The 18299-nt window shown below is 39.5% G+C and overlaps 1 protein-coding gene across 13 annotated transcripts in view; it reads left to right on the top strand.

The window, feature by feature from the left end:
• eml5 (EMAP like 5) overlaps positions 1 to 18299 on the top strand; it is a 247936-nt gene that overhangs the window by 101011 nt on the left and 128626 nt on the right. For 8 of the 13 annotated variants that reach the window (XR_015513742.1, XR_015513743.1, XR_015513748.1 and 5 more), the window contains exons 6-12: positions 6569 to 6704; positions 8409 to 8432; positions 11237 to 11438; positions 13816 to 13953; positions 14763 to 15019; positions 17066 to 17278; positions 17660 to 17827. Coding sequence is in view for 4 of the 13 variants with exons in the window: in XM_087290990.1 (XP_087147116.1) it covers positions 6569 to 6704; positions 8409 to 8432; positions 11237 to 11438; positions 13816 to 13953; positions 14763 to 15019; positions 17066 to 17278; positions 17660 to 17827 (1138 nt within the window). In the remaining 9 variants the exon portion in view is untranslated. The remainder of the gene's footprint in view (positions 1 to 6568; positions 6705 to 8408; positions 8433 to 11236; positions 11439 to 13815; positions 13954 to 14762; positions 15020 to 17065; positions 17279 to 17659; positions 17828 to 18299) is intronic. The other 5 variants (XR_015513746.1, XR_015513744.1, XR_015513745.1 and 2 more) reach the window with 1 other exon arrangement.

Here is an 18299-nt window from a genome sequence, read left to right as displayed (position 1 = left end):
GGAGTCTCCATTCTCCAGGGCGTAACAGCTGTCGTGAGAGCGCATCGGCTGCACGATTGAGCGTGCCTGGGACGTGAATGGCGCGCATCGATTTCAGCCGCGGGTGACTCTAGAGGAGCAGACGGCGGGCGAGCTGAGACATGCGGCGAGAGCGCATACCCCCCATGCGGTTGATATACGCCGCCGCCGCCATACTGTCCGTCCTGACCAGCACGTGTTGCCGCTCCAGCACCGGTAAAAAGCGGTGGAGAGCGAGGAACACTGCCAACAGCTCTAGGCGATTGATATGCCAATGCAGCAGGGCACCCTTCCAGAGGCCCGCAGCCGCATGCCCGCGACACACGGCCCCCCAACCCGTGTTGGAAGCGTCTGTTGAAACAACAACATGGCTGGACGCCTGTCCTAGAGGCACACCGGCCTGTAGGAACGAGGGGTCGTTTCAAGGGCTGAGGGCGCGGCGACACAGCGCAGTAACCGAGACCCGGTGTGTGCCCGCGTGCCATGCGCGTCTGGGGACCCGATCGTGAAGCCAGTGCTGAAGTGGTCTCATATGGAGCAACCCGAGCGGCGTGACGGCGGCTGCGGATGCCATATGCCCCAGGAGCCTCTGAAAGAACTTCAGTGGGACCACTAGTTTGCTGTCGAGCTCCCTCAGACAGTTCAGCAACAGGCGAGCGCGTTCCTCGGAGAGGTGCGCTACCATGGTGATCGAGTCCAGCTCCATCCCGAGAAAAGAAATCCTCTGCACGGGGGCGAGTTTGCTCTTTTCTCGGTTGACCTGAAGCCCCAGTAGGCGGAGATGCCGAAGCACCTTGTCCCTGTGCATAATCAATTGCTCCCGCGAGTGGGCTAAAATCAGCCAGTCGTCGAGATAATTGAGTATGCGAATGCCCGCGAGCCGAAGGGGCGCTAGGGCACCCTCCGCGAGTTTGGTGAAGACTCGCGGAGACAGAGAGAGCCCGAAGGGGAGGACCTTGTACTGCCACGCTCGACCCTCGAACGCAAACCGCAGAAATTGGCGGTGGCGTGGAAGAATGGAGACATGGAAATACGCGTCCTTCAGGTCTATGGCTGCAAACCAATCCCGAGGACGAACGCATTGGAGAATGCGCCTCTGCGTGAGCATTCTGAACGGCAGCCTGTGCAGACAGCGGTTCAAAACGCGCAGATCTAGGATTGGCCGTGACCCACCGCTCTTTTTGGGTACGATGAAGTATGGGCTGTAAAACCCACTCTCCATCTCGGCTGGAGGAACCGGCTCGATTGCACCCTTCGCCAGGAGGGCAGCAATCTCCTCTCGCAAGACAGGGGCGGACAGGGGGTTGACCCTGGAAAAATACACGCCCGTAAACTTGGGGGCCGTTTCGCGAACTGAATCGCGTAACCGAGTCTGATTGTGCGTATGAGCCACCGCGAGGGGCTGGCCCGCGCTAACCAGGCAGGCAGAGCCCTCCTAATGGAGTCATCGCTACAATCGCTGACGTACCAGCGGTGGGGCAGCGCGGAGTGGGTGTGCTGATCCGGGAAGCACGAGGGTCCCGCGGAAGAGCTGGAGGAGAGCGATTCGCTCTGGCTCCGCACCCTGACTCCGGAGAGGGGGCTGGAGGGCTGAGGGAAGGGAGACTGTCCCCCCAGCGCTCGTGAGCCACTGGCGAAGCACGTAGAGTCTGCGAGCCGGAAGGCAGCGCGTCCCGGACTGGCAGAACTCGTGCAGTCACATCCGGGGAAGGGAAAAAGTACTCTTTTACTGATGTTTTGGTGGCACTGAAAAGTACCGTTGTTATCAGGGCCCCACCCTCCAGCGGGGAAAGAGCAAGTTTCCTCTTCTCCGGATGGCCTGTCTCAGGGACGCTTCGTGGTCCGTTTATCGGACTTAACGGCGCCCTGGGCAGGAGGGGCTGCCTACTTTCGAGGTGAACGCCGCGCCCGCTTGGCCGGAGGCGCAGGCGGGGGCGGGGCAGCACTCGTTGGCGGGCGCCCTCGGCGAGGAACAGCGGAGGTGGATGGCTCGGCGGGCGGAGCGGGCTTACGGCCACGCCGATAGATGACATTGCCCATCGCATCCGACTGCTCTTTCACCGCCTTGAATTCCTGGGTGAATTCACCGACGGTGTCGCCGAACAGGCCAGCCTGGGATATGGGCGAGTCAAGAAAGCGAACTTTGTCAACGTCGCGCATATCGGCCAGGTTTAGCCAGAGGTGGTGTTCCTGAACCACAAGTGTGGACATCGTCCTCCCCAGCGCACACGCGGCGGACTTAGTAGTCCGAAGAGCATAGTCGGTCGCGGTGCACAGCTCATGTAATAAGCTTGGGTTGGACCCGCCCTCGTGCAGCTCGGCCAGCGCCTGCGCTTGGTAGCGCTGGTAGGTGGCCATCGCGTGCAAAGCAGAAGCAGCCTGGCCCGCAGCCTTATAAGCTCTGGCTCCGAGGGAGGCAGACAACCTACAGGCTTTGGACGGGAGGCGGGGCAAACCCCGCCACGTAGAGGCGCCGCGCGGACAAAGATTGACCGCGATAGCGCGCTCCACTGACGGGATCGCCTCATACCCCCTGGCAGCTCCGCCGTCAAGGGCGGTGAGGGCGGAGGCACACGCAGCACGGGCAGAGAAAGGTGCCCTCCAAGACTGCGTGAGCCTACTGTGCACTTCCGGGAAGAAGGGGACGAGAGGCTTCGAAGGCTTCGCCTTCTGGTCCTCTACGTAGCACCCATCTAGTCGGTCCGGCCGCGGAGCTGGGGGATAAACCATCTCCAACCCCACGGCCGAAGCAGCCCGGGAAAGCACGGCTAACATGTCCGCTTCAGGATCCGATTTGACAGCGCTCACCTGCCCGGAGGGGGCGAGCGGGTCCGGATCTTCGTCGGACAGTGAAAGCCCACCCTCCGATGCCGCGGAGGACATCTGATCTCCGGTGTCAGCGAGTGTGAGAGCTACCATCTGGTTAGACGGATCACTCTCACTACCCGAAGCTTGGATGGAGCGCCGTGAGGAGCGAGAGGTCCGCGAGCCCGTGGGCGGCGGATTATCTCCCGCTGAAACCCTCAGATCTGCCCGAGCGCCCGCTGCTTTTTTAGAACAGGAGGCAACTGGGGTGGCTCGCTCTCTTGCGAAAGTTAGCCGCGATCTTAGCTGTGCAACGGTCATGGCATCGCAATGACGACATTAACATGCTGGACCCCCAAACATGCAATGCAGTGATCGTGTCCATCATCCGGAGCCAGGAAACCCCCGCATCCAGAAACGCACAGTCGGAGCGCCATCCTGAAAAGGACGTGCTGCACGACTGTGTTGCTCTTTTAGGAAAGTTTGCAACTATACGCACCGCTCTGGAGGACCGGACCCAAAGAACCGCAGGCAAGGGAGTAACCCAGCTCGACCGTCTGCCACCGCGAAGACCCACTCTGGACCGGGAGACACACTCGTTCGCTCTGAAGTGCTGATCAGCAAGAGGAACCCTCATCGACTCACTCAGAAAGGATCTGAAGCGAAAAGGATGGCGTCTGCTGGCTTCAGGTGTGCTTATATGCTGAGATAATTGCAGATGTCGCACACCTGCGCAAGCTTGCGCTGCCAATTAATTTCATTCATTGGCCCGTTCAATACTCTCCAGACAAGCGGCTTCTGATCCGAATCCTCCCAATGCGTGGATTTTACAATCAAATCCACTTATAGTGCTGAAGTTCCCCCCGAAGGGGAACCAGCTTTTCATATTGTATGGTCAAGGCAAATTTGTTCTTTTGCCACTGTTATAATAATAAATGTCTGTTAATTGCAATTTTTTATTCTTAAACATTAATTTATTATGATAATATTTTTATAATGTTATTGTGTCAGTTTGATAAAGTATAATATAATATAATATAATATAATATAATATAATATAATATAATATAATGTAATATAATATAATATAATATAATATAACATAACATAATATAATATATTTAATGCTGTCAATTGATTAAAAAATTAACTGATCAATCACACTTTTTTTGAAAATAAATCGCAATTAATCACGATTAATCACATTTAGACTGAAACTTGTAATTTTGGCTATTCAAATGTAAAATTAATGTAAATGCAAGACAAAAACTATTTACATTCAAAATATAATTGTTCATTAGAATTTTTGTTTAACTTGTAACACAGATTTCTTCATGTAAACAACATATCCGCAATAATCCATCAAGATCCTGGCTTGACAGCCATATTTATTACAGAAATTAAAACACAGGCATGTTAGTGCTATTTGAATTTCAAAACAATTAATACCAATAAAGAAAACATTGATTTCCAAGTTGGATTTTTAGTGGACTGCAAAAAAGGCCAAAATACAGGCATTGCAAATATGGTAAATGGAAAATTATAATAATAATAGGTATTGAATACAAACAATTGCACTTATCGAATGTTGTATTACTGTGAGTTGAGTTGTCCTCCTTTACATGCAGCCAGTTGCTAAAACAGTCCAGTCTGTTGACATTATCGGGGGACAATGTGGACCTTTTCTTTTGAATAATGTGAGCTGAGAATGCAATACTATCTCACGTCCATTCGTAACTTTTTGATTTAGTGTGCACACAAATAGACACACATAGACACACACACACACACACACACACACACACACACACACACACACACACACACACACACACACACACACACACACACAGTGACGCGCGCAGGACAGCGCAGCTGGAGTGACTGCCTTCAGATTCAACAAGCATGATCCCATTCATCAAATTTGCTTAAACTAAGCGTTCTAAAGTATGGCTGTATTTCACAAGGATTCTGACACAACAACGCGAAGCATACGCTTTGAGGGGGAAAGACGTCAAACTTAATAAGACATTGGGGGGCGCACGCTGAAAGGCAAAGGAATGCGCTGTCTTTTGACAGCTTGCAACTTCATCCGGCACTTCATAGACACCAATACTCAGATTTTAATATGATTCAGATAATACTCCTATTACGAGTCTACCATAAGCAACGATCCACGAAAGGACCACCGAGTTACAAAATGCGAAGGTTTTTTTTTTCCTTTTGTCATGCGGTATCAAATTCCATTAAAACAGAAGTCGAAAGTTAAAAATAAAACACCCGAGTTTGCATGAAACTCTGGAGAGCCTGGTGATACAACATTAATTGTTTTATACTGAAACTTGCTTTCAAAAAGTGCTTCCTTGGTCTTATCCATATTTCTTTGCACATTAAACACATGTCGACCACAACAGGAATTATAAAAACCTGCAACTGCGTTAATTGCATATTTTTTTTTTAACGCTTTAATTATTTCAAATTAATTGCATGCGTTAACGCACTAATTTTAACAGCACTAAATATAATATAATATAATATAATATAATATAATATAATATAATATAATATAATATAATATAATATAATATAATATAATATAATATAATATAGGATGGCGTTGTGGCGCAGAAGGTAGTGCTGTCGCCTCACAGCAAGAAGGTCGCTGGTTCTAGCCTCGGCTGGGTCAGTTGGCGTTTCTGTGTGGAGTTTGCATGTTCTCCCTGCGTAAGTGTGGATTTCCTCTGGGTGCTCCGGTTTATCCCACAGTCCAAAGACATACACTACAGGTAAATTGGGTAGGCAAAAATGTCAGTAGTGTATGAATGTGAATGGGTGTGTATGGATGTTTCCCAGAGATGGGTTGCAGCTGGAAGGGCATCCGCTGTGTGAAACATGTGCTGGATAAGTTGGCGGTTCATTCCACTGTGGCGACCCCGGATTAATAAAGGGACTAAGCCGAAAAGAAAATGAATAATATAATATAATATAATATAATATAATATAATATAATATAATATAATATAATATAATATAATGTAATATATGACATGATATGATATAAAATCACAATTTGTTTTTATATTTATTTTTTGCATTAGGTGCACTCATAAAATACTAGTTATATATAACTTAATAAAGTTAAATAAAAATATTAATTACTTGATTTATGCTCTTGACTGAATGACTTTTGCAGCTATATATTTTATTCTGTTGTATTTTTTAAACATTATTTTTAAATAATTTTGAGGACATTTTGTTTGTATGTATTACTCTGATAGCTTTTAGTTACCCAATCTGTGGTGTTATAAGATTTGTGAAATTCAACATGATAATTTATTTATTTATATAATATGTAATAATATAATTCTATTTGTTTTGAAATGTTTCTTCATTGTTTAAGTAATGTTTTGTTCTTTTGGTCGTTGCTTTTGATATTTAGGAGCAACTGGATCTAAAAACTCTCTGAAAGTTATTTTGACCTGAGAATAATGTTTTGAGTTGTATTGCAGTTTATTTAATTCATTGTTTTGCTTGCACAATTGAGGGGTGTTGAATTTCTCATGATATGACCCCTTTAAGATCTTTTTTATCAAAACTTTATATGATCCTATAAGACTCTAATTGTTTGAGCTGTCAGAGAAGTTCAGAATCTCAGAGCTGTTTGTGTGTGTGTGTGTGTGTGTGTGTGTGTGTGTGTGTGTGTGTGTGTGTGTGTGTGTGTGTGTGTGTGTGTGTGTGTGTGTAGTCTGGTATTTTCAGCATGAATGCGTGTGAAGAAGGCTTTGCTACTGGAGGCAGGGATGGCTGCATCCGCTTGTGGGACCTGAACTTCAAACCCATCACCGTCATTGACCTCAGGGAAACAGACCAAGGATATAAGGGTGAGTCAGAGCCTGTACAATCTCCCATGAATGCATTTCTCTACATTTACATTTGTTTTGTAGATAGCACTTTACAATATGATTTCATTAGTAAATGTATAAACTAACATCACTAAGTTTAATAAATGCGTTGGAACATTTCTTTGTTGTCAGCTCATGTTAAGGTTAACTTTAAAGGCATAGTAAGTAAGTTTCACAGATAGAGGGCACATATTCACAACTAACAAGGACATACTTTGCTTTAAATTTGCCATGATAACATGTCAAGTCTATCACATGCACCATTGACTTATTTAAATATATTTATTATTTATTTACTTATTTATTACCTAATTAAATTGCAAAATATCTGATGTTCCAATTTTCAAATATGTGTAAGAACATGTATTTTGTCTTTTAAACCTTGAAGTCAGGGTTACAGGGGGATTTATTGGGGGATCAGTGCTTTTGAAAACACTATTGGTAGGGTTTAGGGAAGAAGAAGGGTGTTTCAGTCGATCAGTCAGTCAGTCAGTCAGTCAGTCAGTCAGTCAGTCAGTCAGTCGACAGCGGCCTCTGGTGGATTTGCACAAGAGTAGCAGGTGCAAATGGCACTCAGAAGAGAAATTTGAGATCTGAAAAAGCATACACAGCAGCCTCTGGTGGATTCGCGAAAACAAAAACAAAAAAGTACCTGCTGGCATGTATTTGCTGGTCTCCAGAAATGTATATAGTGGTACGTTTTCAGAATGAGCCTGGGTTGTGTATGTCAGACACTAAATATCCCTTAAAACATTAAACACTTAAATATGTTTTATTAATAAATTAGATGTAATTTAAATAAATACATAAATGATTAAAGCATGTATTACATAAACTACAGTTACATTACAGAAAAAGTTGACCCCCTGATCATCAATGTATAATTCACACAGCTTAGTAGTGATCAAATTATTTGAACTATGATGGGGGATAGTCTACGGAGAGATCTGAGCTGCTGGATTTACAACATGTTAATTCAACATGTATATATAATTTTCTTTCAAATACATGAAAGTAAGTAGGTGTTTAACTGGGAGAGGAATATAATAAATGTTCTAGTAACATACATACACAGTGTGTATCTTATGTGAATAAAGCCTCTTCAAGTTATATTTAAAAATTATTATTATTGCCATCTCAATAGACATTAACATGTATTTTACAAACATTAAATGCTTGGTTTTACTAGTAGTTACAGTCAAGGCTGAAATTATTTGTACCTTATGGATAGGAATACTTTCGGCTTGAGTGTGTGTATATTTCTAATGTCTGAAACCTTAAACAAATGTTATTTGTTTAAAAAAAATAGTTGTGATCACATATTTTTCTATACCTCAACACAAGCCGTCAGATTTGAATTAAGCAGTTGGTGGCGTGTGTTATAAAATTTGTAATGACACCGCTGTGATAATATGATTCAGGGACCATTCAAGGCTGATCACACCAATGTGATTGTACGCAAGATTGGATTAATAAAAAATTGTACATCATGTGCTTTTAACGTTTTACCTTAACAAATGAAACCTTGTTGTAAAGTGCTAGCATTTTGCTTAATCTATTATGTTGCCAACTTACATATTTTTTTGTTAAATACTCAGGACCCCACAATGCATCAGTCCTTTGTCTCTAACGGAGCTCTATCTTTTTTCTTCTTTTACTTCTCTTTTTCATCTGATTCATCAGTAGCTAGAGGTGAAAATTCAAGAGGTGCGTTGTAGTGCTCAGTGTTCTTTATGCAGGCTGTCTGCCCTGTGTGAAATCCATAGCTATCTTTCCCTTGTTTGTCAGCAACCCCAGATCTGTCTTTATGTATAATCAAGCCCCCAAAACACCCTCTCCATCCTCGGCATTCTACAGTGTACATCCTTTCATTATGTTCAGGATCATGTCTGTTGACTTCCACAGTAGAGTTGCATAGTTGGGTTCTGGAAGTAAAAACTCCATTTATTTTTCTCCACAGGGAAATACATTTTATTGATGAACTTAAGATTCTTAAAATGAACTTAAGAGATCTTTAAAGGGCACCTATGATGAAAATCTTTTTTTGTAAGCTGTTTGGACAGAACTGTGTGTAGGTATAGTGTGTTCACAATTTTATTGGGGTGATAGAAACTTTAAAAAAAAAAAAAATCCAAATCGCTCCTATTTTGAGACTCACTGCCATGTGGCATAGGAGTGTGGTTTCCCCTGCCCACCGAATTGATTGACAGCCACATATTAACATGTTTTCATAGTTACGTGTATAAGCATATCCACAAGACAGGACTTGTGAAAAGCAACTGGGATTAAAAGATCTGTTCAGCTCTCTGTGATCATCTGCCTCAAGAGTGAGTTTTATAAGTTCAGAACGATTTTAAATCAGTGCACGTTTGTAATTAAGAAAAGACAGTAAACTCCCTAAGTATTTCATCACCACAGCTGCTTGTCAGTTCAATTATAAAAGAAAATGCTTCAATCCTGGTTTGTGGACTTAAATCAGGTTTATTTTGTACTTTAACTTCCATACAGCAGTGTATATTAAGGTATATCCTGTCACATTTGCAAAAACTAAACAAAGCAAAATGTGTGTGTGTGTGTGTGTGTCTGTGTGTGTGTGTGTGTGTGTGTGTGTGTGTGTGTGTGTGTGTGTGTGTGTGTGTGTGTGTGTGTGTGTGTGTGTGTGTGTGTGCGCAGAAAGGCTTAAATTAACTCCACAACAAAGATATCAAATAATCATTGGGAAAGTTCTTACTGTAGTAAGGGAGATCTGCTTTATTCTTGTCAGTCACTGTAATGGTTATCTACTTGAAATGCAGAAGGTAAAAGCTACACCCATCAGAGCATTCTCTATGGCTCTGACATGCATGGGAACGGTGGGTGGGGAGAACTAGCTCATGTGCATTAAAGGCACGGGCAACAAATACAGCTACAATGTCTTAAAAGCTCAAATTTTCTAGATTCTGAAAGGTATAATAAATAATCTGTCGGATGCTTTGAGCTGAAACTTTACAGACACAATCTGGAGACACAAAAGATTTATTTTAAATCTTAAATTAGGTGCCCTTTAAAGACAGATCTGCTATTGGCTCTACATACGTGCTATATTGTAAGGACAGTCTAACAAAACTCCAGACAGTCAAAAACAAAATATGTCATTCAACTTAATGTTAAGAGCAGAATTCTTTAAACGTCTGTATCAACACACATTACATTAAATAGAAAAACATGTGCAACTAAAAGTTTATAAAATAATGCATGATAAAATATTATAAACAATTTTCTTTAACATCTGAATTAAACAAAAATACATTGTAAAATTACATAATTCTTAGCAGAACTGTTCATGTTGTAGTAGTTAAAAACCAAATTGTACCAAAATTACTGTAAATGAAATCAAATGTTTCATAATAAATGCATATTTGAATTAGTTTTAAGTACTTAAAATATATTGTTTTATAGATTAATGCTCAAACTACTTGCACTGCAAATCAGTGTGTTTATGATAGTTCATTAAAATGAAAAACAATATGATAAGAAAACACCGTTTTGCAACATCAAGAAGAATAAATAACTTGTTTTATGGCTTATAATCAATGGAAATTAATTAGATTGGAAGTCTCCAGACATTTATGGTATTTATGTTACTCTCTGAAACTGCTCTTAAATGGATAGTTCACCCGAAAATGACAATTTCCTGTTAATTTACAATACTCACCCACAGTTCATTCAAGATTTATTTATTAGATCATTTGACTTTCTTTCCTCAGCAGAACATAAAAGAAGAGTTTTAGCTGCATCTGTGGTCATTGGTGGTTCATAAAATGGCAGTGATAGGTTTTTTATATTAAACATTAACGCATGGACATGAGTCCAAATCAATAGACATGGCTCCTGATGACACATTGAAGTCTTGTGAAGCGAAATAATTGACCCATGTAAGACATTGAACATTATATACAATATTATAAGCATTAATCCAAAGCCTGGTCAACAGTTCTTGACACGTGTAAATGTAGTCCAATGTGGTCTAGTAGCTTCGTGATGAGTGGTCAGGTGACTATATAGAACTACATTTGCCAAGAACTGTTTAGCCAGGTTATTGATTAAAGCTAGTAAAATTAAATAATGTTCAATTTCTTAAACAGAGCGATGGTTTTGCTTCACAAGACCTTATTGTGTCATCTGGAGCCATTGCTATTGATTTGGGCTCATCCCTATAGACTACAATTATATGAATTCGCAAGGACATCAAATTCCGTTAAAAATCCTATTTGATGTTCAACTAAAGAAAGAAAGGCATCTACATCTTGGATGAGTAATTAAATTAACAGGAAATTAACTATCCCTTTAAATGAAAAATAAGGTTCTAAATAAAAAACCAAAATGTTTAAAAACTTTATAGTTGAAAGTCTAAAAATCCTTGTGGGGAAAATACATGGAAAATACACTTGTAGAACCAACATGCTAAAAAAGTGGACAGGCAGTGGTGCATTCTCTTTCCATGCTAACTGTTCTTGTGCTGATCTGTGCAGGCTTGTCAGTGCGTAGCGTGTGCTGGCGAGGGGATCATATTCTGGTGGGAACGCAGGACAGTGAGATTTTTGAAGTGGTGGTTCACGATCGCACCAAGCCCTTCCTCATCATGCAGGGTCACTGTGAGGGTGAGCTGTGGGCACTGGCTGTTCACCCAACCAAACCTCTTGCCATGACTGGGAGCGATGACCGCTCTGTTCGGTAAGGGCTGAAAACAAACTTACAACACAATCAAATTGCACTCTTACAGCAGATCTATTTAACAATTGTTAGACGCTTTTAATAAATCAATGATGCTAAACATCCCCTACTATGCGTTATAAAAGGTCATATTTTGGTTTTGGGGTTCTCCAACAACAGGCTGATATGCATGCAAGATCAAAAAACACTTTCATTGTCTTATAACAGGTTTTTTGGTCCTGGAGGGCCTGGAGGGCCAGTGTCCTGCTGATTATAGCTCCAACTTGCCTCAACACACCTGCAAAGATGTTTCTAGAAAGCCTAGTAAGGCCTTGATTAGCTAGTCCAGGTGTGTCTGATTGTCATTTGAACTTAACTTTGCAGGACACCAGCCCTCCAGGAACAAGTTTGGACATGCCTGTCTTATAATATGCTTTTATTTTTACATAATTATCCCAATGACTCCCATATGATTTGTTCAACGATTTATTTGTTCCCAAACCACTTCTTTGCATGAGGCTAATCTGTTGTGATCGGTTCAATGACTAAGTCTGCTGTGATTGGTCGACTGGGTTCACCGGAAAGAAACAAGCTCAATACAAGAGTGCATTAAAGCGATGCATTTAAACACCTGCATATGGCTCTACTCTTAACGCTAACCCCAAGTAATAACAGTGACACACATTCAGTAATAATCTCACGCAAAAGTTTAACTATTTAAAAAATTGATCGTGCTGCACATGTGAGGAACAGCTGATGGCGGCCATAGCAACAAACAGCAGGAGATTGCGAACACAAAACATTTATATTGGTAAAGGAAGAAGTAGGCGTCTTGTTTTCAGCATGGTTTTGGACGCAGTATGTGAATAACCAATAAAGATTTAACCTGAGAGCTACAGTACAAGCATTGATCTATAGATACGTGATTACAAGCCGTGCAGAGCGATTACAAGTTGCAACACACAATTAAATACATATTTTGCAAACTACAGAAAATGAGGCAACCATTTTAATCACACTTACAGGTTATGTAGGGAGAATAAACACTTACAGGATCTGAAGGAAGAAGAAACTGGTCCATATGAAACATACATTAGTATTCTTTGCTGATCCTTCCTTTAAAAGCCAATGGCCAATGAATCGGCTGATGAATGTTGCAGCGTAGGTTATTTTATCAATCAAAAGAAAAAAAAAGGAAAAAACACAGCACATGGTTGGCTATACTGGATTTGGCACTCCATATTTGGTATTGTTTCGTGTGGACGTTCATATGAACATACGAAAGATCAGAACAAACGATCAGACGAATCTTTTATTAAAAAAATATCTTTTTGAACAAAGTGCATTTTTTTACCCTCAGCTGGATGTTTTCATTCACTTAGAGCTGTGGTACACACTGCTTGGAAAGTCATTTTCAAAAACCCATAAGAATGGCTCTTTAAAGAGCAGGTCATATGGTATAATGTAGTTTTGGAACCCCTACTGCAGGTTTAAATACATCTAAGGTCAGAAAACATTGTCTTTTTTTTAGAATATGAATTTAATGGAACCATTTTGCAACAATTTTGTAATAATTGGTTTAATAAAGTAATTTGAATCAATTTAATCCAAATTTGCAATATTTATTTTGCTAGCAGACATTATTGTTTAGGTAAACAATTAATCCATGCAAGTTAATCTAATATAAAACATGTTTGTTTTGATTTTTTTTTATCAAAGACAGATCTTTATTTGATCAATCTGTACAAACTATTAACAAATAACCGTAAGGTCAAAATTACTGGTATTGGTATACTTGTGGGGACTCTCCATATAATGCCTTTTTATAAAGTAAAAACTGCTTAATATTTGTCCCTACCCTTAAAACCAACCAGAGGAAACCCGGGACACATTTTGAATTTCAAAAGTTTTTTTTAAATTGTTTTGAATTAAAGGTGTGTCCCTGTCAACCATCTTAAAGGAATAGTTCCCCCAAAATAAAAATGTACTTTGTAATTACTTCCCCTCAAGTGGTTTCAAACCTTTATGAGTTTCTTTCCTCTGTCAAACACTAATTCAAGATATATTGAAGAACGATGAAAACCTGTTGCCATTGTAAATAATTGCAGAATTTTCATTTTTGGGTCAACTATCATTTTAATAAAATACTAGTAGATCATAGCCATGTCATTATACAATTTTTGTACCTGTAAAGCACATAAAGTTGTACACAAGCATACTTCATTACTATTTAATTACGCACTTCACATATCATAAAATGAAACATGGAACCTCTGAGCAATATTGTTTTTTTAGTGAGCGTATTAACCTAAGAGTTGATGGAGACTATTAATATCAAGATTTTTTTTTATGTACGGTGTATCTTTATGGGTCATTAGTTTTTCTTGTTGATTTGAAGGATCTGGAGTCTGGTAGATCATGCTTTAATAGCACGCTGCAACATGGAGGAGCCCATACGCTGCGCTGCTGTTAGCACAGACGGCATTCACCTCGCTCTGGGAATGAAAGACGGATCCTTCACAGTGCTGAGAGTCAGGTAAAACACTGTCCAAAGCAGGGATACTCAACATGTTCAAGCTGACATGAGGTTATTAGAACTATTGTTTATAAAATTGCTAGTCATGCGAGAGACGTCTGGATGCAGACCTGGTGCGGTGCAATCTGAGCTGCATCCAATGCTTTTTAATGCACTCACCTAACCCCACCTCTAACCTTACCCCTCACAGAGATATGCAGTCTCAGGTTGCATCAGCAGGGCTGCATACAGAAACTATTGTGTCATGTAGTGCCAACATGGAAAGGAAACAGAAAAGTATTTTTAGAGAGACATTAAATGGTCAACAAGTAAATTATATCACATTATTTTACATGTTAAAGGTTAGTAATAAGAAATAAATTGAAAATATATATGTATATGTGTATGTTCTAATTGGATTTGACTATATATTTTTTACTTAAAATGAAAATGTTTTTTTTCTTTTTTAAATCTAATTGATACTTGATTGAAGCGAGGCAAGATGAGGCTGCTGTCAGTTGTAATCATTGACTAATACACATTTTTAAAATTAGCCAAAAGATCTGAAACTATTATGCCTATGCACTGTACGGTTCACTTTTTGGTACCTTTTGACAGTGGAAATAAAAATAAATGCCAACCACACCATACGGTACTGTACTGTATTGTGCCCCTCAGTTTAAACAGGCCATTATTCACACATTTAATTAGACTGGCCCTACACCTGCTAGAAGTGTGTTGTGAACTTTGCCACTTGGTATAAAGCAGCCTAAAATAAGCCACAGCACCATGAAGCATGCAAATCAGAGAAAACTGTACTCATTTTGCAGGGACATGACAGAGGTGGTCCACATTAAGGACCGTAAAGAGGCCATCCATGAGCTGAAGTACTCCCCTGACGGAGCGCACCTCGCCGTGGGCTCCAATGATAACTCAGTGGACATCTACGGCGTTGTGCAGCGATACAAGAAGGTGGGCGAATGTGTGGGCTCCAGCAGCTTTATCACACACATGGACTGGTCCACGGACAGCAAGTATCTGCAGACAAATGACGGAAACGGTCGACGGCTCTTCTATCGGATGCCCAGTAAGTGTTTTGGGTTGACTTCTTTACAGTCAACAGCAAAGCAGTCCATAAAATGTACATTTTTCAAGATTATTTAAAGTACAAGATAGTATTCAGATAGTATTCAGTATTAGTGCAAGATAGTATTCAGTTTGAAGTGCCATTTAAAGGCTTACCTAAGATAATTAGACAAGTTAGGGTAATTAGGTAAACCATTGTATAACAGTAGTTTATTTTGTAGACAATCAAAAAAATATTGCTTAAGAGGGCTAATAATATTGACTTTTTTAAAAAGTTGTTCTAGCTGAAATAACGCAAATAAGACTTTCTCCAAAAGAAAAAATATAGGAAATTCTGTAAAAAATGTCTTGCTCTGTTAAACATCATTTGGGAAATAATTGAAAAAGAAAAAAGAAATCATAGGAGGGCTAATATTTTGTCTTCGACTGTTTTTGACAAATACAGTACTTTTTTAATGAAAATAAAATTGTCTTAGTTCATTATCTCACAGTGTGTTAACTCACACATTTAAACAAGCCTAAATGTGGATGTTAAAAAAACAGATAAAAAATAATATTTTAGGATAATGTTATCTGAGAACTTCCTGACCCCAAAGCTATATATGCTGTATATACAGATTATTTATAGTTTTAAGGAATGTGTTTACTACTTTTGTACTATTTGTCTTAAGTAAAATCACTATCCATTGAGACTATAATCCCCTTTTCATCGATGCGTTCAAAATAATGAACACATTTTCTCATAGACTGCTTGATTCATTGTAATTAATTTTAATTCAGAAATGTATTTTTTAAAAGCTAATTAATTAGACTTAACAGTAATTACAGTTAAATTTTCAAAAAAGTAACTCAAGTATTATTACTTAATTTTTTAAAAATCGATGCGTTACTTTACACGTTATAGTAATATTCTAATGTAACTAGCATTACTAATATTGCGTTACCACAACACTGTTCAACAATAATTCATGTTAGTAAATACATTAAGGAAACCCTATTGTAAAGTCTGACTCCCCAAAAAAGTATTGTCAATTCAGTCAATGCAAATGGTTTGACATGATACAAACAAAAACTTGACATGTCCGCTGCACCTCTAAGGTGACTATTAAATTTATAAAAATTACAAAAATTTTTACATCAGTTCCTTTTTTATTAACAACAATAAACTGTTTATTCATTTCATGAGCAGATCAGATCATACGCATGCATAGTTTTTTAGCAAAGAGAAAATTTTTTTGCACAGATTTTTGTTCATGAAATGTACAGATTGATAGCAGTTGTGTGAATGTTATCAAACCAAAAGTTGTGTGAATTGTGAAACTAACATATATGTTATTTAGATGGTTAGTTCCCCCTAAAATAACAAAGATTATGTCATTAGTTACTTGCCCTTATTTGATTACAATCCCCTTACATGTTTGTTCCCCTTTCGGGGCACAATCTAAGATATTTCAGATGAAATCCAGGAGCTCTTTAATTCTCCAGAAACAGCTATGGTCCCACGATGCAAGTGCAGAAAAGAAAGACATTTTTTTTTTTTAAAACCATTCAACGTCACTTTAATGGCTCAACTGTAATCATGCAAAGCTCCAAGAATAATTTTGTGCTCCCAAAAAATGTACATATGAATTTTATCATAAGGACTGAGGGCTTTCTATGACAAAATTTAATTTTCAATGTTTTTTAGTTGTTTTTCTGCACGTTTACACCATGTGTTTTGCCATCTATTGAACACCAAAGAAGAAGATGCTGTACCCATTGGCCTATAGAAAGGGAAAAGTGCTATGGAAGTCAATGGGTACCTTTGACCAGCATTCTTTAAAATAACTTATTTTGTGTTCAACAGAAGAAGGAAACTCAACTAGGTTTTGAACAAGTGAAGGCTGTGAATGACAGACTTGTCATTGTGAACTATTTCTTTAAGGCTTTTATAAAAATAGATCATTTAAGACAAAAAATTATACAGTTCGAGTTATAGTTTTTTTTTACATTTCCTTTGTATAAATCATCACTCAATCTTGACTGTTAATGTTTTGACTGTTTTTAGGTGGCAAGGAGGTGACCAATAGGGAAGAGCTTAAGCTGGTCCAGTGGTCTTCATGGACTTGTGTCCTCGGGCCGGAGGTGAACGGGATCTGGCCCAAATACTCTGATATCAATGACATCAACTCTGTAGATGCCAACTTCAGTAGTCAAGTTTTAGTAACAGCGGATGATTATGGATTAGTTAAGTTATTTCGGTACCCATGTATTAGAAAAGGTGGGTTTCTTTTTCTGTTTTTTAACTGTCTTTTAAATGGAGGCCCAAAGTGGACAAAATGATGAAAAAACATTTGAGATAGAAGGAAACATATAGATGATTGCTCATAAACACATTTACATTTACAAATTCTTTCATAAAAGTTTTGAGATCCCACCTAGTTTTTCAACCAAGTTTAATTTTCAGCCAAAAATTGCTGAACCAATTTTTTGGTTTTAAAAGACCAGATGCAAAAAAGCAATGATATAATACTTATTCTTCCATCTCCCTCTTTTGTTTTTAACATCACAATGTCTGCTTTCACGCTCTGTAGTTTTGTTAAAGATTTTCTGTAACGTTTTTATTTGAACTTCTCATCTTTCTTGTTATTTTCATTTCCAGGTGCAAAGTTTAAAAAATATTTAGGGCACTCAGCACACATAACCAACATCAGATGGTCACATGATTATCAGTGGGTGATTACTATTGGTGGAGCGGACCACTCGGTGTTCCAGTGGAAGTTTGTCCCTGAAAGAAAGTCAAAAGACACCCTTCATATAGCTCCTCAAGGTGGGAGACACTTTGTTGAATATCTTGACCAACATAGACAATGAGATTTGATTTCAACCAAATGATATGTCAGAAAACTAACACTAAATGGAAGAAATCATAATTGTCTATGCTGCTAAGCAGATTTTAAAGTGGTTAAATGACCAAAGTGCTTAATTAGATTGATTATACAGTTGGAGTATATGATACACCAGAGTACTTTAAACACACTTTTTCTAAACTATCTGTCTAAAAATGCACTTTATAGGACTGTCATAAGTGTGATTTGTTGACAAAGAGAGATTTAAATATTATTTTTAGGCTGGCTTTACACCAAATACTAAGTCAATGCAAATGTGCAAATAGAGTTGAAATTGTGCAAAATATTTGCCTCGATCATCTGTTTTCCGCAAGTTCAAAAAAATCTTAATTTTCGGACTTACTTGATTTGCATGTCTACTTATTTTTTGGTGTGAACATAGCATTAATGAAG

The sequence above is a fragment of the Danio rerio genome, chromosome 17 (genome assembly GCF_052040795.2).
Source record: "Danio rerio strain M-AB ecotype USA chromosome 17, GRCz13ab, whole genome shotgun sequence".
Lineage (NCBI taxonomy): Eukaryota > Metazoa > Chordata > Actinopteri > Cypriniformes > Danionidae > Danio > Danio rerio.
Note: the sequence above shows the minus strand (reverse complement) of the source record. Positions and strands in the feature narration are given on the sequence as shown.